General features: G+C 31.1%; 2 protein-coding genes across 2 annotated transcripts; both read right to left on the bottom strand.

The window, feature by feature from the left end:
• Positions 1 to 5,902: 5,902 nt before the first annotated feature.
• On the bottom strand, positions 5,903 to 7,228 carry LOC130812641 (photosystem I reaction center subunit psaK, chloroplastic). Its single transcript, XM_057678182.1, has 3 exons — positions 6,853 to 7,228; positions 6,621 to 6,701; positions 5,903 to 6,216 (listed from the first exon to the last, which is right to left on the bottom strand). The coding sequence occupies exons 1-3, from the start codon at positions 6,931 to 6,933 to the stop codon at positions 5,989 to 5,991; spliced, it is 390 nt and encodes a 129-aa protein (XP_057534165.1). The 5' UTR covers positions 6,934 to 7,228; the 3' UTR covers positions 5,903 to 5,988.
• A 581-nt stretch (positions 7,229 to 7,809) lies between these two features.
• LOC130812640 (protein ROOT HAIR DEFECTIVE 3-like) lies at positions 7,810 to 18,902 on the bottom strand. The gene is made up of 23 exons (XM_057678181.1): positions 18,637 to 18,902; positions 17,560 to 17,709; positions 17,154 to 17,220; positions 16,972 to 17,074; positions 16,783 to 16,853; positions 16,626 to 16,689; positions 16,415 to 16,480; positions 16,286 to 16,333; positions 16,147 to 16,209; positions 15,990 to 16,046; positions 15,490 to 15,648; positions 15,346 to 15,414; positions 15,151 to 15,242; positions 14,974 to 15,052; positions 14,468 to 14,633; positions 13,926 to 14,050; positions 12,952 to 13,214; positions 12,772 to 12,868; positions 12,524 to 12,682; positions 9,817 to 9,921; positions 9,570 to 9,664; positions 9,397 to 9,493; positions 7,810 to 8,553 (listed from the first exon to the last, which is right to left on the bottom strand). The coding sequence occupies exons 1-23, from the start codon at positions 18,638 to 18,640 to the stop codon at positions 8,314 to 8,316; spliced, it is 2,439 nt and encodes an 812-aa protein (XP_057534164.1). The 5' UTR covers positions 18,641 to 18,902; the 3' UTR covers positions 7,810 to 8,313.
• Between the last annotated feature and the right edge of the window lie 4,292 nt (positions 18,903 to 23,194).

Below are 23,194 nucleotides of genomic sequence, written 5' to 3'. Positions count from 1 at the left end.
GCGGAAAAAGTTAACAAGAAGAAAAAAAAATAAAAGAAGTATATGAGACGGTTTCACCGTAAAACCCACTTTATATATAAATTAAATAACTTAATAATACAAATTATAATAATATAAACTCTTAATTTTAAAATCACTCATCATCATACAATGATTTCTCTTGAGTATAAATTTTACTGTTTTGTCATCCATTAGATAATCATACATAGTTGGGGGTGTTTTAATAATAGGGGACCATAATAAACTCAAGGATACAATTTAGTTTCAATTACTAAAAATAAGTAATGGACCACGTGCCGCTCTAACAACAAAATCCAAAAATGACCACACGTTACTCTACTCTTTTATTAAATAGTTGCAGTTTAGTAGATAGGGAGATAATCCAAATAAATAAATTTCTAAAAATTAAACTTGTTTTGAATGAACTAAATTGCACTAAACTAAACTAAACTAAACTTAACTATTCTAATTAAAGATGCATATACTAATACCCCAAAACAAATTAGAATACTCCTACTATTTACACATTCATTTTCTATTTTCAAATAAACTAACTTTATCAACCAATTTAATTGAAAAATACCGATGAAAATAATGGCATAGAAATGGTAGTTTAGAACATTTTATTTAATTTGAACTTAGAAATCAAGTATGTGTGGAGTCCAATATGGATGAAGACATTCCTCAAGAAGCTACTTGTCTTTTTTGGTACATGCAATGTTTTCTTGTTAACGGCTCCGCTTGAATTTAGTGTAAATATTTAAGGAGTAAATAAATTAAGCTAAAGTAGGAAAATAAAGTTAATAGATGATTAAAGGAATCTGATTGTTAGAGATATGGAATAATTAATTCGAAAGTAATGAAAAATAGATAAAATAACAATTAGTTCCCTCATTTAAGTGTATAAATTTACCCTAAGGGAGGGTTGGGGAAATCTTTTTATTCGTCCTTTTTACTTTATTTTTATTTTACCTCTTTTACAATTATTTTATTTGCATCTCTAAATATCTTTATACCATTAATTTAACTTTTTTACCCTATTTAATATTTACTTTCAATCTAAGCGAATTCTAAAATTTTAAAGTTTACAAGAAGATCATTTTACAACTGTAACATCATGTATAAACAAACCAACCACAAGAATTGAGAAGTTTATTTAGGTTATCGAGCGATTTTGGATTACGTACTTCAAGTCGGTTTAAAATCAGGTCTTGTATCTACATCGACTTTTACATAATTTTAAATTTATTTTGTAGTCCAATCAAATTGAGTTCGATTACAAGGTTGTATAAATATCGAATCTGTTTTGGACATCTCGGTCCACACGAGCATATTATACCGTAGTAAATTAATACAAGAAGAAATCGCATCAAACAAGTCACTCTCAATCCAAATTGTAAGCAGATTACCATTCACATTTTTGGAAAGAACTCTTTTACACCACTAAAAATACGTCTCTCCATTAAATAAAAAAATAAATAAGAGGATATACCTACCAATATTATTGCACATAATAACTATTGTCTATTTAATAGGGTAGCAATTTTTTTGAAATGTTGTGGATTATTATGTTCATTTTTTTTATTAGTAAGGAGAAAATTTTGATCAAAATGTTGGCTATATGCTGCAAACTGCAATGTGCAATGTGGGTTTCAGTTGTCTATTTGTATGAAACTGTATAATAAGTACTTAACAATATATATATATATATATATATATATATATATATATATATATATATATCCATTATTCATATTATTACGTTGAGAGCAACATTAAGGGTGCAATAAAAGACAATTAAATATATAATTAATTGATAATTTATAAGTGAGTTAATGTATCACTTAATAGTGTATTTAAGGGGCAATTAAACTATGAATAATGCTGAACATTAATACTCCCTCCGATTCATTTGAGTTGTCCCATTTAGTTTTGGCACACTATCCAATGCACTAATTTAATTTTAAATACTCCCTCCGTTCCTTTTTGATCTTCCACATTACTATAACGGGTAGTTTCAAAAGTTCTTCCACTTTAGAATACTTTCTATTTTTAGAAAGTTTTTATCTCACTTTTACCCCTTAAAATCCCCATTTCTTTTAATGTACCTATTTTCTTTTATTTATAATTATTTTCTCTCTCATACTTCCAATACAATCATTACTTCACACTACTATTTAATTAAAATAATACCCACTACAATCTCATACTTCCAATACAATCATTACTTTTCACTATTATATAATTAAAATAATACCCACTACCACCAAAGATTCTCTTTTTCTTAATCTTTGTGAAATACCCAAATAGGAAGAACAAATAGGATCGGAGGGAGTATCTCTAATTGAGCATAATTAAAAATTATAAAAATTTGATATTAATAAAATTTACATTGAAACGAATCAAATAAGATCCCACATGACTATATTTTGACGTCTAGATTAAGAATAAAATACAAATTAAGAGTGATCGATGAATAGTGCCAAAAAACTAATTGGGACAACTCAAATAAATCGGAGGGAATATGATTTTATTGTCATGCATTATTTTGAAGTTTATTGCTATGTTAAATGTTAGTTGTTAATGTGTTATTGACGGTGAGTTAAATGAGGATTCTAGAATAATGTATAAGCCTTTATATAAGAGTACATTATTTTTAGAATCAAATCATCACAACACACATAAAAATATTGTGAGAGAGAGCTATACATTGTAAGAAACTTGAGAGTGTTTTTCTATGTATTAGTATTACGAGATCTTCATCGTGAGGTGTATGGTTTGAGAGGTTGTTCTCAAGTATGAGAGTTTATTCATTACTGTATTGTTGAATCCATTAATGAAGGTAAATATTTGTTGAGGGGGAGATATCTAAAACATCTCATAAACTTATTGTGTTGTTGTAGAGAAAGGAGAAGAGATCGAAAGGGTGGTGCAGTGAAAGGGGAGGGTGGCATGGCGGCAGTATAGTAGGTAATGGTGGTGGGTACGATGGGGGTGTACAGTGAAGGGGTTGTTGACACATTTGGTCCAATTTGTATTTTTTATTTTTTTTGAAAAATTGTAAAAAATAAAATCGATTCGCTAAAAATAAACTCAAATATTGATTATTTTTAAATAAATTCACCTATAATTATTAAAAAAGAACTCAACTATTGTTTATTTCTAATTATTTGATCATAATAAAGAAGTATTAAAGATGCAGTTATAAACAATAAGTGAATTTATTTTTAGCAAATATATCTAATGCACGAGTGTATTTAAAAATAAATAATAGATGGCCGGATTTTTTTCATTCGATCAAACAAAGGTTGATTTGTCATTGCGCATTTTTTTTTTAATTTTCTGCTTTTCTTTTTTATATTATCTTTTAGTTTTTCATAATAAAACTACAATCGAATGACATAGTGATACATGATTTTTTTTATTCGTTAAATGAGGCAATATGTTTAACAAGTCAGTGGTCATTTAGACCTTTTAGAAGAAAATGGTTTGTAAAAGTTAGACTTTTATAGGATAAATGAAAGGTCGTCAAACTTTTAAAAGTTCTCATAAACTTCAAACCTTTGAAATTTAATTTTCTTAACATTTACTAACCAAACATGTAATTATAAATATATATATATATTGGTTAGGAAATCCTCCATGTACTATCATTCAAGAAAAGCAAAAGCAAATACCTTAGAGTTACACCGGATGAATCGGATAAAAAGGTCACGAAAGATAAATTGGGTAAACCTTAGAGTTACCACTTAGATTTTAAAAAAATTTTGGTTACCACGTGGAAAACTCAATACCTTAGGATTACCACTCAGGGTTATCAGGTGGAATTTCTCAATTTTTTTATAGATCGTTTAACGTACAAAAATTTATGATAAATAAAATTAGAGTAAAGAAATTAATGGATGATATCAAAAGAAAAACAAAATATATAAAAATTAAAAGAACATTGTGTGGATCATCATAAACGAGGATAAAGTGCAAAATACGTTGGATCCTAACGAGTAGAAATAAGCTAGCAAACGCTACTAGTAGTATTCTCAAGTTTTAAAACCCTAAATTGATAAATGATAACCTTCTTTACAATAACACATGCAACTTGCAAAGAATATTAGAGATTGGTGATTTGAAAGAGTTGAAACAAATAAATCGATATTTTTGGCATTTTAAAAGAGTTAAAACCACATTTTTAACTGTATTAAGAAATATTTTTTGAGTTATGATTTGACTAATGTTTAGACATTATGGTAACCGCATCACTCTTATCACATTATTGTTTTGTTACCGCAATCACGAATGTTACAGCATTTTTATTGGCATTACCAAACTGTAGAGAATTACATGCTAATACTCCCTCTATTCCTTTAAAAAACAACATTTTAACTTGAATATGTGAGAATTTTTAAATTAAATAGTACTTTTTCATAGGATAAAGGCAGTATATCATTTATCTAACATTATGTACCAAGTTAGACACATCTATATAAGATTGAATTGAAGTGAAAATAGAGATGAATTATTAAAGTGAAATGATTAGTGATGTTCTGAAAAAAAAAATTGAACTGAAGGAGGTCCATAAAACATGTATCATTAGTCAAAATTCTTATAGTTGGCGGTGGTACATACAAATCAGCTTGCATTCAGATTCAGTTGTACAATATTAATCAAAAAATCACTTAAAACTTGTCATCCCTTAGTAACATACACCAACAATATGTTGAGCTTAAGTTCTTGTATAATACCTTCTATGACAAAAAGGATAGCATGGGATGGAGGAGTACCTTTCATTATCATCCCTACTCACCATTTCCTTGCTCCAATTAGGGGCGAATCTAAAATAATAGTATAGGGCGAGTCGGACATTCATCATAACATATGTGCGTAGTAATATGTAACATGATTAATTAATAGTATTTGTGACTTGAGTCATGGCCTAGGTAGGCTTGGACTTGGATTATCCTAATCCTAACCCCACCCAGCCCTCTTCACAACTAGAGGTGTTCAATGGGCCGGGTCGGGGCTGGTCATGTCAAATGTTAAACGGGCCGGGCGGGTCGAAGCCCTTTTAAATACGACCCACTTTGACTCGTTTTTTAAAAGTTCATAAAATAGTTTTTTCTTTTTCTTATACTTTATGGCCCGTTGGGTCAATTCAACTAAGAATATAACAATATCATATAAAAGTATTAAAAAGGATTGGTAAAATATTTTTTACAACTAATTCCTATAATTACCCGGCCCGGCCTGACCCATGACCCGACCCGTTAATGACCCGTTAAAATGTGATCCGATTCTTGACCTGTTGTGTCGACCCGCCCTGTTGAACACCTCTATTCACAACCCTTTCCCGACCCCTCCCTAGCCCCCTTCGCAGCCCTTCCCCACACCTTCCCAGCCCCCTTCACATACCTTCCCCCACCCGTTATGGAGCTCCAGTTTGGGAAAATGTTGAAAGAAGATCCTAAGCTCACCTTAGCTATGATCATTTCTCAACCTTATTTAACTGTTGATCACTTAAATTGTGTTTCTTTTAGTAAAAAAAATATCTTAATGCTGTCTAGTTATGCCACTGGCTTTGCTGAATGTTTGTAAAAAACCTTGTCCACTTTTGTTACCATCCTACCAATCAAGTTGAAACACTCGTTAAATTACGTTCATTCCTTATTCATTTGAGTATGTGAACTGTTAATAATGTTTGTTATAAAGTTAACTGGAAACAACTTTTTTATCACGAGAATAAGTTTACATACATCCGAACCTTCATATCCTGTTCAAATAAGAGTCTAAGTTAAAGTCGTGTAATAATATAATCGAATAGAATCTTGTTAAAAGTCATCAAGGAGTCTTAAGTGAAAGTCATGTAACAATATAATTGAATAATAAAATTTAGTTGTACGTCATCAAGTAGAAATCTAAGTGAACGTCATAATACTTAATAAAATATTTTTACAAGATCACACCATGAAAAATAGAAGAGATATAAAGGCAAGCTTAGAGGGCCCCAATGTTTTTGAGACCAAGTACAACACCAACACCAATAATGTGACCAACAGAACCACAAGCAAGTGTATCAGCAAGGGTAAACCCAGCAGGGTCACCAGTTTGTAGACCTGAGTCTCTTGCTTCCAATTTCAATCCAGCTGTTGATTTTCTATTGGCTGATGGAGCTAACCCAAATCTTCCAGCAAACAACATTAGTGTTGTTGATGTTACCATTATCTGCCCATTTTAATCCCACATTAATACTTCCATCTTATAACTTGAAAATAAATGATTTGATTTAATATTTTAATACTACATAGTCATGTGAATATTATTTTTTCTTCAGAAAAAGGACATTAATAATTCAATCTTTTAGCGATCTATCGTAAATAATGTCATCTTTAGATTATCATTTAATAATTCAATACTTACCCTTAGTTTGATGTCAGCGTCCTAATAGCATATGCTAATAGCAAACCAAGAGGCAAATATTGGATTATTATAAAAAAAAATGAAAAGCTGACAGCAAATCAAAGTCAAATATTAATTTATTAAAAAATAATCTAAAAATGAGATTATTTATATTGAATAAGTGAAAGATTGAATTATTAATGTCAATTTTCTGTGTTTCTTTTACTTACCAAGTTTGTGGGTGACCCAATATAATCACATCTAGCACCCAAAGCTCCTTTTCCTTTGCCTTTCATTGGAAGAGCTACCGACTACAAATCAAACAACGACCACTAAGTCAACTCATTATTCTCAATAAACTCGATAAATTTTAATATTATATAAAGCACTAAATATGATCACAACCCAAAAAACAATGCAGTAAAGCTAAAAGAAACAGAAGAAGACTAAAAAAAGACAAACCAAGGTCTTAAGAGGGGAAGTAGCTTGCTGGGGTCTAAGCCCAGTGAATTGTGGGAGAGAAGTCATCACAACTGATGCCATTGATCTCTGACTGTTGTTTTTAATTTGCTGATAGGATATGATATCTCACCAAGGAAATTAAGAAATTGTCAAACCCCAAGAAAATTTTGGTTATATTAATCGAGAATACAAGTTAAAAAGATAGTAATGTTAAAGAATTAATGATAGCCACAAATGGAATTGTGTGGTAGGCTTCATGTTAGATTAACTCAATACACTTGTTGCTTACTTGGCTTTTGGTAATTGGATACCTCATCCTAGATAAGATGCCCAATGGATAAAAATTATTTGTGTGTCTTTTTTTTCCTCCCCATTCTTGAAAGAAAATATGAAAGGAAATATAGAAGGGCAATCATATGCTCCCATGTGTCTACATTTGATTGGACCGGCTAATCTTTTGAGAAAAAAATAAACCAAAAAGAATATCAGTACTTTTCGTTTCTGCCACATTAAATTTTGTGTGGAAATATTTTTCAATTTAATTTATCCCATCAATGAGATTATAAAAACAATTTCTCACTACTTTCTCCCTCCCACTTTCTTTTACTCTACCTTCTTTTTACTCTCTAAGTTTTTATTTAAAATTTATTTTGGATAGTAAGACCCTTATAAGAAGTCATAAAAATTTTCACTCAGAGTTTATTGAAACATTTGCATGTTTTTTTTTGTATTTTTACTGGTGGGAGTAAAAACCTCAAATAAATTTCACTCAGAAAATTTGTGGTAATCCCTCTATTCTTAGTGTGTTTTTTACAGTTTGGAGAGGTAACTTTGTAAGTAGTCTAGATAAATACATTAAAAAGATAAAAGAAATAAAATCAATATATAAATGGAAATGAAAGAGACGTTGTGTATCATAGGAATATTTAAAATTATAGTAAATTTAAAAAGACAGGATTTTGAAATAAGATTGTAGTAGAACTTTTTCATTTCAATTTAATGCAATGAAGCATAAAAACCTCAAAGGGTTCTCATTTACCAATCACCAGTCTACTCACTCATATATTATGCTCATCATTCTCGACTAAAAGGATAGAATGTTTATGTAAAAGATACAATGGAACTTCTGAAACTGCGAGACTTTCACGTACAAATATGCTCATCAACACGCGGGAAGAAAGGAATAAGGGAGAAGAGTATGAGTAAAATAACAAGAAAACTATCTAAAAAGCGAGGAAGGGTTCTCAATAAGAGAACCCGAGCCTTGCATGTGGTATGTTGACAAAAATTGATGTCTTCCCACCAATCATCTATCCGTCCTTAATTCTTCTTTCTACAACAGTTGAATTAATAGGCAAAATTCATGTGTGCATTCCTTGACGATGATGCGACCCGACCCGACGCAACTTGTAGGGTATAATCAGTCTTGGAGGACTCTTTTATGCAATCAAATTCAACCACCTAATCATCCTTTGAAGAACTTGAATGCTCCCTTCCATTTTCATTTGATGTTATATGAGAAGAACCGGTCGACGATAGGCCAGAACTCACACTGACTTTGTAGCTGTTAGCAGCAAGTGGAGGTGGATTTGCGTGGGCACCAGCAGTTGTGGGTGGTCTGTTTCCCTGCTCAGCAAGGTTTTTGAGCATGGCCATAACAGTAGGTACAATTCTGGTTGACATGGACAGGAATCCAGGTAACTGTACACAAAAAATCAGATTAAGGCTCCCAAAAGTACACATAAATAGCTGACTGCAGAGTATAAAGTAATGCAAAAATGCTAACGTTGCCTTGATTCAAAATTCGCAAAAGAGAACTGGGTCTTGTTTCACTTGTACCAGATACTAATTTCCCTAGGTAAGGTCCTGGGTTCGATTCTCATCTAGCCCTCCTTCCCTCAAGCTACCATGTAACCAAAATATTTTTTTTTAAAAAAAAAATCCAAAATTATATTCCCTCCCTTTCTTTCCAAACGTCCCATTTGCTTTTAGGTTACTATTCATCAATCACTCTTAATTTGTATTTTATTCTTAATTCGTGCAATTAAACCTTGGCAAAGGAGATCTTATTTGATTCGTCTCAACATGAGGTTAATTAATATCTAGTTTTTATAATTATTAATTATACACAATTATCACTATTAAGTATAGAATTAGTGCATTGGCAAACGTGCATAAAACAAATGGAACAATTGAAATAAAACAGGGGAAGTATTTCCTACGTCCCAAAAAGTGAACAGAGGTTGAGGAGTACAGTTGACAAAGGAGAAAAGAGAAGTGGGCAGATGTGGGGAAGCAGAAATAACAAGGAGGTCAACAGTAGAAATCGGCCCTTAATAAACCAACTTCTGTTAAATGTCAACCTTCAGGGAAAGCATACCAAATCAATCTGTTAGAGCTAAGTAATAGCTTAGCTTATTAAAAAGGAAACTACCAATCAAGAATGACGTAATTCCACACAATAAAAATTACATGCAGTAAGAAAATGCAATAGAAGATTACTGGGACAAACAGAATTCATTATTAACCCATTCAAAAACTTACAAAGCCATGACGGAATTCATTAGATATATCCATCTGCACCCACAATGCTTTGCTTACTAGAAATCCGACAAAGAGGACGGCAAAATAAAGAGGGTTCCTAAATGAGATAAACAAGTAGCAGTGAGCAGAAGGGGAAAAATAAGATAAATATGACAGATAGAGCAAGATTGTACCTTAAAAGAGTCATGAACTCGTTAAAACCTAGAATTAGCATTGCAGCGATTGCCCATGGAGGTGGCAACCAATTGTTACTACGCCTGCTCGCTTCCTGAGAAATTAAAGATAGTAGTTTAAGTTAGAAGACAATTATTATTTATGTATGTTAAAGAAACTAATTAACAAAACAAATCAACTGCATTTGCAACCCTGGACCATGATTGAATGAAATAAGTAAAAGAGCCCAAAGAAATAAGTTCATGCCTGAGCAGCAATAGCCTGACTAACAGTATATTCGGTCTCCATCTGAAACTGCCTCCACAATGATTTGCACTGAACTGGGGTTATCAATGTCTTTGATGATGGAACCTACACACAAATCATTGAACCATCATGGACTCATGGATCTTACTTTCACAATGTCTAGTCATAGGTGCAAAATTGAGATGAAAATCCATTAGATGACACATCAGAAAATTAAGTAATGTAACAGTGGCTTATAGATAAGCATTCTGACAACACTACTATCGATATAACAGTAGATCAAACCATCAAAGAATCTAGTATCAAACAGCCTTGCCTAAATGGCACGGCATGCATGAGATAGAGTACATGGCAACCCAAAACTTTGGTGCAACCGGAGATCTACTTTTTGCAGACACAATGCAGTCAGAAGTCTGACCTATGGTCTATAACAGATTACAACCTTTTGCTGCCTGAAATATTCACACTCAAGAATATTTTTGGAGAAAGAGAGGTACGCTTTGATCATGGAAGCAAAAGTTGAGTAATTACAAAAATAATGTGCTTTCAAGAAGCCAATTCTCTCCCACAAGAAAATGAAATGAAACTAAAAAAAAGTTTGCAAATGGCTGATTCTAGTCTCATTCCTCATTTCTCTCCATAGTCTATATAAAAGATTTCTGGTTGCGTGTTCTCTGTTACTACTGACAGAATTATGAGTTTTTCCTGGAGTACCCTTGCTAGAATAATCTTCTCTGATGACTCATGACTCATCATATTTGCTATAACTAACTCTTATTCCCTTACTTCTGTTTCCCACGTCTGGCATAGGTGTAAACAATGGGTGCCTTAGGTTTGTAAGTAGCACAAAGAAGACTATTATAAGAATTCTAGGCCATCAGACACAAATCAAAGGTACAACACTAACAACAGATTTGTTCCTACTACAATGACTAACTTCAATAATATTGAAACCCAACTTTGAATCACATTTCATAGTGCGGAGCATGTTGCTATTGCCGATCTTCACTTCCTAGACTAGCTGCCATCACATCCGAGTCTTAATCAAAGAGTTAAGTGCAATTTCAAATTCATAATCTTAATTACTTCCTCCGTTTCTAAAAGTTTGTTCATATTACTATAACGGATAGAATCAATTTGTTTATCCACATTGGAAAAATGTCATTTTAGGATAGTATTTTTTACCTAAATATCCTTGGTTGTTTTACAAAACTACAAATTTCTCCTCAATTGATTCTTAAAAAATCATGAATCATAATTCTTGCTTAGTTTTGGGGTTCATTTATTACTATCATCCCTTCTAAGAAAGTTTCAGGACCTTTCTTAGAAATTCTCAATTTGAGGCTTAAAAAATAAACCCTCGTTTGAAAAAGGTGGATGGGAAAAAAATTATAGATCCATGGTTAATTAAATATATAATTTCTATAATTAAAAATTCTCAATACAACACAAGATTCCATATTCAAAAATTTTTCATAAACAAACATTAACAGACGGAGAGAGTACTTTTCCAAATACGAAAGAAGCTTTTTTATTAATGGAAGTAGACATATAATAGACAACAAAAGTTGGCGGATGCCATTTTAAAGATTATCAACAATAAGCTTTTTTGAGTCAGGACCCTTCATCCCTAGATCCTTAAATTTTTGGGGAAAGAAATCTACAAGATCTGATGATGACACATTTATGTCACAATAAAAAATAGAACCAGAGGAAGCAGAGGAAGCAGATGCAAGCAACAATGACACAAAAATCTATGGAAGGTAGTAATTAGAGCATACCAACCAACAGAAGCCAAAAGGAAGGTCTACTTGGACTTGGCTACAATCCAAAAATGTCCATTCAGCAGTCAAATTGTACATTATGTCCACAATACACAGGTAGTACTAAACTACTATCCCACTAAGCTAGTGAAAATTGCCAACATGATGAGCTCCAAATTAGCCAACTCCAATCATCAACCCAACATCCATTAGACAATAGTCCAAAGATCCTACTACTACTCTTAGAATCTTAACGAGTTCAAAGCATTTAAGAGCCATCCAACACCTTACTTGATGCCAAAAGTCATTCCTGTTTTAATCATAGTTTTTTTTGAAAGTAACAGGCTCTTAACTATTAGACAAATCTAATTCAACCTACTGTGCATATAAAGATGTTTGGTCTATTGATTTGACTAACTGCTTGTAATTACAATGTCCGGTAAATGGCATTACCTGTTAATATGTAAAACAGCCAACTTTTTGGATAAAAAACTAACGGTCATCCTCCAGAACAAAACTTATTGTTTTTATTTAACTGAAAAGTTAATTTACCAAACATTATGTTTTGCTGTTTGATCACCTTAAAAATAGCCGAAACTCATTCTAAACTCTGGCAAAGAAGCAAGAAAGAAGCCTACATGTCTCATAGGTTGTACACCTAATGATGCATCTTTCACCAATGATCTACCACAAACAATCCACCAAGACAGGCTAATTTAACCATTAACAAAAATCAATTTGAGACCAAGATGAATGATGAAAAATTGAATAGAAAAAGCATATGCTTCATAACAGTGAACTCTGTGACTTGTGTAAAAACATCAGGCCACCAGTTTAGCACCTAGACAATAAAGATTTGTACCAGACAAAAGTAGAAATGAAGCCACTGTCAAGCTGAATTCATTGGAGTGAGAAAACACTTCCATAAAAGTAAAAGAACGTACCTTCTCCCAGGTACTTGTTGCTAGCGGATCAGATAATGAAACACTCTGGTCATTAGTGTTGCTCTTTTTCTCCACTAAAGCAAGGGATAAAGTTTTGTCAATATCGTCAGATTCATCATGCAAACGAATTGCAGCTAGCACAGAAAGCAATTTGAGGGACTGCAAAAGCATTTGAATGTTCAACACTGAGTTCCAATTTCCAACAGAGGAAATGAATGCAAATGACATAAGTCACCAAAATATCATACCCCAGAACGAGCTACTTTTGTGATTGACTTTATATCCTCCTTCCCAGTCCAAACCCGAGGCATAGAATCGGCATCATGACTAAACAAAATTGTAAACCTAAACAAGCAAAGAATTGCATAATTAGTACTCTCAGGGAAATTGAAATGTGTTAAATGTTCATTTGAAATTTTAGTCCTTGCCTATCCTTCATCCGGATCAAAATCTTTCCAGCTTCTTCCTTGGCTTTTCCTTCAACAACACCTCTTGCATAATTCTCTATCCTCCCTAGCATTTTTTGACGGGTTTCATCATCCAAGTCAAAACCAGAAAGATCATTAGCAAGCCCAGAAACGGCTGACTGGGTCTCACGTCGAAGAAGTTTTCTTATTGATGGCCAGGTCTCATCATTTGCACCATCCAAAAGTGCCTCAACTGGCCCTACAAGAGCCTCATTTAATTTTGCCTGCACCATTTAAGCATGATTAATAGACAAAAGTGAAAATTGAAATGCGGGGAAAAAAATGTCCACAATTTGTTTACTTTTGCCATTCCAATACTATGGCATTGTGATGGTCACTATAAGTCAAATAAGAAGAAAAATGTTAGAAATCAGAACAAATTGTATTTAAAAGGAGATGGAAGTTTGATGAAATTTTAGGACCTACAGTATTGTCCTAGTCTCCTAGATGATAATCATATAGGTTATTCCAAGGACTAACTTTATTCACTGAATTCCAAAAGCCAACAATCTCAAGACAAAGAAAATATGTGGACATACACAATGAAGGGACCACCACGTATTGACCTAAAAACAATTGATTGAGATATCTAATTGTAATTTCGCTATAATAGATTCAAGCCTAACATACAAACATGATGAGAGCTGCAGTGGTCATCCCTATGCTAAATAGTATTCAAGGAGAGATTTTGCAGTTATAGAAACAATTGCTCTGATAATTGGCTTGTACTTTAGTTGTTATATAGATTGGAGCCTCACATACAGAGCAGATGAGAGTAGCAATGGTCATCAATATGCTGTAAATAATTTCATCTTTGTTATTTGAATAATCGTAAATATGCAAAGATACCAGTGCTTTTGAGGCAGCAGTCAGTATCAGATAGACATAGAAAGAGAAGGATGGAAAACCAAAATAGGCTATGCAAAAATACGTACCTCATAACTAGAAGTAAGTTCAGCCAATTTGGCATCACGAACTGAAGCAATATATTCATCTAAATCACGTATAAGCTTGGACCTCGTTTTAGATGTATCCCAGTTTGCTTGTTCAATCACAGCATCTATGCAAAGGGATAAGAGAATATCCACATTCACTAACTGTAGGTCAAAATATTGATAGTTTTTTCTCTATACAACCATATTATATTATCATAAGCTTAAAGGGAAATCACCAGAAAGATACCCGCACAATAGCAAAGGTAAACTGATTCAAATATAAATAAGTTGTTCACCATACATTAGCATATCTTTAGCATAAACTGTAAAGGGAAAAGGGTCAAAAAATGTATTTTAGTATAAAATACGTTTGGTAACTTGGGATCACCAGGTTACTGCTCACACAACCTCACTGACATCCAAAAAGGCAAACTTCTAAACATACTTATGTAACATTATGACTTTCCCCTTACATCATGTAAAAAGATAGAAAAAACAAAAACCATGAATATTGGCAAGTCCACGGACCAATAAAAGGTTACCTGCACATCCTTGATCAAAAAGATTCACGAAGGTCTGTTTGCATTTCTGGGAAGCAACAGAAAATCCTTCCCCGCTATTTAAAGCTTTGTCAAATGCTTCCTTAAACTTCTGTACTGTTCCAGAACGTAAATGTCCCAAAATTGAAAGGAAAGCCGGTTGAACAAGCTAATATAAGACAGTGGCAAAAGAAAACCCAGTAAGCATCAATAACAAATCAATCTAAAACAGAGAATAAACTCACACTGGCTGTGAGACCAATTAGATTTTATACGAATAAAAAGATTAACAATGCAAAAAATATAAAGGAAGATCCAGATGCTCAGCTAGTTTTACTCTCATTACTAAATAGTTACAGAAACACAACTTCACAATGGAATACAGAATACTATTTCAAAGGTAATGCAAGCACACAATCCTTGGCAAATACTTGGCATAAATTTTGTGCACAAAAAAATCTCCAAGAGCTTGAATTGTGAGTAAATTTAGACAAAGTTAAAGGCTATACTTGCAGTAATTTATCTTCAAGATGTTTCCTCTTGGATGATCTGACACCCTCATCAAAATATACAGCCTCTGAGTCGTACCTGAAAAGAGGGAAGTATATGTAAGCAGATACAGTCGTACATATACAGAGAATGAATTAAGTAAAGATGAGGTTAAAAGAAATTTAATGAAAACGCACTGGAAAAAGCACTTCTCAAGAATAGAACTGAGCTTCTTCCCAAACCCAGCAACAGGGCCAGATTGTGAGGCCTCCTCGAGCTGAAGCCATTCCTGTATATTTTATTATACAAATAGCATTAGTAAGAAGAGCCACCAGAAAATTGAGATCATCAATGAAAGAATAACCATAGATCAGAGAGCAGAAAATTAGTACCTCATTTTGGGTAAAGTCACTATATCTTTCATTGGCAATTTCTTCACAACGAACAGTTGCCACCATAACCTAAAATGAACTTGTATCATGAGCAAAGGTACCATATTACATCACTTGTACCAAGACAGTAGATCAGAAAATTACTTTATGCGCAGGAAGGTCAAGGTCCCTGTTCTCTTTAATAACTTTCCATATCTGTTGTGCACTGAAAGAAAACCCTGAAGCAGGCACAACTCCCCGGCGATCTCCAGCAAGACCACCAGGAGCAATAGAGTGGTTGAACCGTTGTCTCAAACTAGCAACCTTCATCCCATTACAAGAAGTCAAGAGAAGTAAAGTATCCACATTAGTCATTGATTAACATAAGCAAACACATAGCAGTAGTTCGGAACATTTCTTAACTTCTTGAAACAAATAATTCAGACGAACTTAATAGAATAGTCCAAAATATCAAATCAGAAAAATTAGAATAGTGAAATTCTGGTCCCCCCCCCCCCCCCCCCCCCCCCACCCCACCCCCACCCAGCTCGTCTCAGTAAACTACCACCAGCCGATGAGTTTAGTTATGCAACAGAAACAATCATCACATTTTGCAATGAAAAAAACATCAGTTAAAAGTTAAAACACTCAACCAAGGGGTGTACCTGTTCTCTAAATTGCTCTTCCTTCTCTTCATAACTAGAAAGAGCAACAACCTCAACCTGGAAAAATTCACAGTAGATGCACAAAGCATTATCATTAGTCATTCTTCAAAACTCAAAAAAAAAAATGGCACCACAAACATCTACAAGAATAGCTTACATTGAAAAATTCACTCAAGGGAGTCTCTCTATGAGCTTGTGGCTTAGGGACAGAATCCCATATCTAGCAGGAAAAAACTTTTATTAGATAATATAAAATCCATAGTTGGTCATGAGATTATGAAGTGCCAAGTACTCACCTTTTGAATATCCTCACGTAGAACTGGTTCTAGGTTTTCAAGGGGTGTCTGATACAAAAATCAAAAAAGAGATGATGGTCAGGCTTTGAAATTGCCAAGACCTTATAAAAAATAAAAGATAATACCGACCCTTGTTTTATCACGTATCACAAACATCAGAGTTGTTTTACGAGGGCTAAACAACCGCATCATAACCTGTAAATAAACAACAAATAAATATTTTTATTACAGCGTTACAATCTTAACCATCAAACAAACAAATAACAATCTAGCTGCAAGTTTAGCCAAATATGCTATTAAATAGAAAAAAATGAAATAGGTCAAAGAAACTGTGATGTACTTGAAATACAGTCTTCAGAAGAGGTTTATTTGCAGCCTGCTCACGGCCAATGTCATGGCACCACCTACAACAATAACAGAGCAGTCTCACATATAAGAGCTTTCTAAAATAATGTCAGAGAAATGAGGAAGGCAAAACAAGTAGTATCACCACTTACATGTTTATAAGTACTATATCGGAAACAGCAAGGGCAAAGAGAGCACTTTGTTTCTCAAAAGCGGTATCATCCTAAAAGACACGACAGCAGAAGTTGAGCATAAGCCTACTAATACATAGGTTCTATCAAAAAATCAATGGAAGTGGGAAAATTAATCCACAACTCAAGATTATGAAAAATGGCAATCACCTCTCCTCTTTCTCTACCATCAGTACCCTCCAAATCCATAACTAGAGAGCAGGGCTCAATGCCGACACAGTTTGCTAGCCAAATCCCTTTTGTTGTTTGAGACCTAGAGAATAGTATTCCATCATATTGACTACTTTCTCATTAGCAACAGATACACTATGGAAAGAAAAATATCCAATTACCTTCCTTTAAATGCATCCATCTCCCTGAAGTTTGTTCCAAACAGATGATTTAATAGTGTACTTTTTCCTGTAATAGCAATGAACAAGTTGAGCAAATGGGCACTAAGTCATAAAGTTGCAACATTGGTCATTTACCACCATTATTCAGAGAAAACATAATTTTTTTAAAAATAAATAATTACAATAAATTTGTAAAAAGTGCTACTCAACGGGAGAAGTGTAAAAGATAAAGTTTCATGATAGCACAGGTTTAAGACTTCAGAAAACGATGCTTCAAAACATAACACACAAATCAAACTCCAATTTCCAACAATCAATCCGCACAAAAGGTTACAAAGCAATAAAATCCTTCCCAATTTGATGTCTTCTCATTTACTCATAAGCTTAGAAAAATAAAATTACATACCACTGCTTTGTGGACCCATGATAGAGACTACGGCGTATGAAAGTCCACATTCTGCCAATTTCACTTCTTTCATAAAACCTTCGAGCCCAGAAACATTGAAGATACCATCTCCATCGATCAGTTGAGTAGAACAACATCCAGCATTATTATCTGAAAGAGATGAACACAATCTTAATGACGCCCAGCAATCCGAAAAACGCTTAGATATCAACATACACAGGTATCAAAATAATTTGCACACATTTTTGGTACATAGAGGAAAATAAATTTCCATTGCTTCTTTTCTCCATCCATAATAATGCCATTTAAGGCAATCATCAGCACAAACTCAATTTTACCACAACACAGTGTCCACACTTTCTACTTTCTATGACCTCATTTGAACTATACATAGAAGTAGATAATATACAAGCTCGATTTAATAAACAGCAAAATACCATCAAAAACATATAACTTTCTCTTTTTCTATGTCCCCATTTGAATTAATTAAGAAAGCATCAAGAAAGCACCAACCATCATAAGCAGTATGAGTGTTACATTAGTATGCAGTGTCTGGCTTCAGCTTGCTTCCATTAATTCCCAAACTCATCCATTAAAGCAGAATAAAAACCCCCAAAAAAAGCATGATCCACAACTTTATTCAACCCCAATATTGCTTCCAACAATCAAAAACTAAGGTAATAAAAAACCGACTTAATAAAAGTGGAGTCTTGATATTTTCCCCAATATTTAACTTAAACCCTCTTCATCTCAAGATCCAAATTACTCAATACGAAAAAAATCAAACTAAGGTTTTCCCCAATTTTATAAAGATAAGACCAAAATTTAAATCTCAAACACCCTAAATCACATTGATTAAACATATATATCATCCAACTCCAAAATCAAACATTAGAAACGGCTTCATCAATGAAAGCCAACATTAAAATAAACAAAAAAAACAACTTAACATAGAATTAAATTAACCCTAAAATCCAACATAACCGAAGAAATAGCAAATGAACAAAACGGAAAACTTAATTAATAATATACTTCAATAAAGATCAAAATAAATATCATATAAAATCGAAGAAATACCCATAAAGCCAAATTGCTTGTATACGAGTTTCGGATCTGATTGCACGGGTTTTATCTACAAAGATCGAATTTGAAGATTAATTTTGAAAAAAGTGGAAAAAATATAGACAAAATATAGACCGAGAAACAGTAAGGGGAAGGAAGATGACAATCTCTGTAAAAGACGGAGGAATTTGTGGAATTTGTAGAATCTAATAATTATATTTCTTGTTATTTCTCGGAATCAAATCAAATCTTGGTTTAAAAATTAACTACGGAATACTAGATAGAAGTAGATTTATGTGCTATATTTAAACTTTATTTATTATATTTATTTTTGTAATTACAATTTAAATTACAATTAATCGATCTAATGATCGTATAAACTTTAATTACTCCTGCTTCATCCGTCCAAATTAATTGCAATATTGACAAAAATAATAATATTCATTCATCACTCTTAATTTGTTATTACCCTCTTTCTTTAATTTCCTACCATTGTTATTATCTTGCTATTTCTATTATCATCATTAAACGTCTCTAATTGCTTAATATTTCTAAAGATCATACTCTTATTTTCATTTCAAGACCCAATTTGAGGCTTAAAAAATAAACCCTTGTTTGAAAAAGGTGGATGAAAAAAAATTATAGATCCATGATTAATTAAATATATAATTTTATAATTAAAAATTCTCAATACAACATAAAATTTCATATTTCAAATTTTTTCATAAACAGACATTAAGAGACGAAGAGAGTAGTTTTTAAAATACTAAAGAAGCTTTTTTATAAATAGAAGTAGACATATAATAGACAACAAAAGTTGGCGGATGCCATTTTAAAGATTATTAACAATAAGCCTTTTTGAGTCAGGACCCATCATCCCTAGATCCTTAAATTTTTTGTGATTAATTTTTAATCTATAGGTTGATCTTGTTTTATTCGTTTCATTGCGAAGATTATTAATATCAAATTTTTATAATTTTTATTATTCATAATTAGAGATATTAAGGATTGAATTAGTACATTGGACTGCGTGAAAAAAGCAAACGTTGCAATTTAAATTGGAACGGAGAAAGTTTTTTTTTTAACATAATTTATATTTTGATGGAGAAGCGGAATAAAAATTGACAAATTTTTTTAAGGTCTAGTGCAATTTTAAAGATCTAGATATTTTTCTAACAACTTTGTATCTTTAAACACTTAACATATATACTACGTAGCTTGATGTTGAAGCTCACGATTTTGTGGGGGTTGTGCAATCGAAATGTTAAACATGTACACAAACTATTGTGTAATTAGATGTTAGTACAAAAGTCAAAAAAAATTAATTAAAATGATACGAGGAACACATCAACAACTATAATGTAAAAGTCTTGATGGCAGACGATAGATTAAAAGCATAATAAATATTGATGTATTTAAAAAAAAAATAATGTGAAACATAACTACAGAATAATCATCTTAGATTATTAATGCAATATGTATAATGTTGGCCATGCATTTTATCATCTAAATCTATATAAATAAAAGGCCTCCATGCACGGATTCTTAATTATTTGTTCATTTATATAAAAATAATTTAAATATTTAGCAACTAGATAATATTTTAATGTGTTCATGTTAATGAGATAAAAAAATAATAAAAAAATATGCTTGTTAATAAACAAGTTATATTACTTAGGGTACGTTCAGTATCATTATAGTTTTCTTTTTCTAGTTTTTAAAATTTAAAATTATGTGATGAATGTTCTATAATAATTAAAAGTTACTCAAAATTATAAATCGTGATGATTCTAAAAACTTATAACTAAAAGTGAATATATATTACTTTATCTGATAATCTATTTTATAAATTTACAAAAATATTAAAAACAAAAAGCAATAACCAACGAACCCTAAATAAACAAATCAAGCAAAAAATACATTAACAACTCAAAGTGAAAAGAAAACTAATATGTTAGAGTAAGAAAAACCTATTTATACACAATGTTACCGTTCTTTATGAATGTCTTATTATTATCGTCACATATAAATATTTTCAAATAATTTCTGCTAGCAATATAATTCAAGATACTTCACTTTTCAATATTTAAAGTTATTAATATTGAATTAACTTCTTTATATGCTTAAAAAAACTTATTTTTATTGAACATAACAAATTTATACCTAACAAATAATTTCAATGAATTGAAATAAGGTATATTGCATCTCAAAAAAAAAAAAAGGTATTGCAAATAATAATTTTTAACACAACAATATTATATCAGCTAGATGTACTTCGATGGACTATTATTGCCATGTAATCAAAGATATCTTGTAAAATTATGATATTTGATAAAATTCTAAAAAAACTACCATTTGATATATTACAGTTCTTTTAATAGTAAATATAATTTATTATGAATTATAATTATAATTGTAATAGATAGATGAATCAACCCTAAAGATATCAAAAGGAAATTGAAAATAACTTTACATATATCATAATTAATTCACAAAAAATCTCAATGACATACTCTCTCCAATTTTTTTTTTGTCCATTTTATGTTTTTCCACTTTAGGAGAGAAAAATTTAATATTAATTCATGAAGTATATAACGAAGAGAAAAAATATTCATGTGAGATCTTGTTAGATTCGTCTTGATGCAAAGAATTTTAATATACAGTTTTTACAATTTTTTATAATGCTTACTAAGAGATATTGATGCTCAAAATATGCTTTAAAATACTGGAAAAAGTAAATTAAAAAAAATGAAATGGTAGGAATAGTTTTAATTCTAAATAATAAACAATACCGACCATACCAACTACTATAACACCTCTTCCTTTTTTTAAATCAACTAAATTAAATAGCATGTTTTATTATAAACTATTTGTTTTTTCAAATGTATAGATTTATAATTGGAAAGATAATGCACTTTACTAATCTATAGTCTTCACTATTCTCACTAGGTTTACTTTTCACTCTTCACTATTCTCAGTAATTTTACTTTTTACTCTTCACCCTTCACTAATCCATACTAACTACTACTAAGTATAAAGTTGATGCATATTTTTTTAATGTGTAATAAAAATAGAAAGACTTTTTCTTAGAAAAATTGTCAAAAACTATCAAAGAAAAACTTTTTTTGTCAAAAAAACTATCTAATAATATTTTTTGTCAAAAACTCCTTAATGTAAAATGTTCTTTGTAAAAGACTACCAATAAAGGTTTTCATCATTTGGCAATTAAATTTATTTACCAACAACAAACTTTTTCATTTGGTGATTTTTGTCAAAATTTTCTTTATCAATTAATTATTGACAAAAAGTATTTTTATTAGAGTAGTTTTTTGCAATTTCCCATTTATAAAATTCTATATCTCTAAGACTCTAATCTCAAGCTATCTTAATTTAGTACTTCAAAATCACTTTATACACTAAAATTTATGCACATTCTTTGAAATCAAGAATGGGATTGCATCGAATATAACAACGTGTGCTTGTTTATATATAGATAAAGCATATATAATAAAAAATATAAAAATTTAATATTAATAATATTTGCAATGAGACAAATTAAACAGGATCTCAGTTGACTATATTTTAACTTATAGATTAAAAACTAATCACAAACTAAGAATGATAAATAAATAGTGCCATTTTTACCAATATTACAACTAATATGAAATGGAGGAAATATGACTCTAGATTAATTATTAATATTGAGATAAAATACTTTTCAAAGTTGTTATCCTAATTTTGTAGGAAACACTCTCTACAATTCAATTTAATTAGTTAATCTATTTCATTTTGCACACATTCCAACACACTACCTGAATATCTCTAATTTAACATAATAAAAAAATATAAACAATTAATATTTATAATACTCCTATTTGAATTGAAATGAAAGTAGACAAGATTTTAATTGCTATATTTAACTTATAAATTAAGAATAAAATAAAAATATAAGTAATTTATATAAAATAAAAATATAAGTAATTGATAAATAGTGAAAAAAATGAGACAAAATAAATTGAATTTAAGGGAGTATATAAGTAAAAATTTAACAGACTTAAATTTAGAGATATTGTATATGAATAAACCAGATATTAATCTATATTAAGGGTTGTAATAATTTTGTAGTACTATAGTTGACCCAAGTACTAATGGGTTAAACAAATATATATATATACATATATATATATATATATATATATATATATATATATATATATATATATATATAATAAAAAAGTTGTATAATTTTTTTTCCAAAAAATTAATTTATCAATAGAACATAATATTAACATTTCATAATAAGAGAATAACAATTCGCTACTTTAGTACTCACATAAAGTAAGAGTATAATATTAATATAACAGCTATAGTGTTCATTTAGTTTATATTAATGTGTGTGATTATATACTAACAAACATTCTCCAGTATCTAGATATTTATGATCAAATTAATACATTGATAAACGTAAAAAAAGAAAATAGGACAATTAATTGTATTGAAGGGAGTATTTTTTGATAGTTCAAACATTAAAAAAGCATTTGGTAATCAATTTTAATGTCAAACCAAAAAGCTA

Source organism: Amaranthus tricolor, chromosome 5, assembly GCF_026212465.1.
Source record: "Amaranthus tricolor cultivar Red isolate AtriRed21 chromosome 5, ASM2621246v1, whole genome shotgun sequence".
Taxonomy (NCBI): domain Eukaryota; kingdom Viridiplantae; phylum Streptophyta; class Magnoliopsida; order Caryophyllales; family Amaranthaceae; genus Amaranthus; species Amaranthus tricolor.
This window is presented reverse-complemented; position numbering and strand designations above follow the sequence as displayed.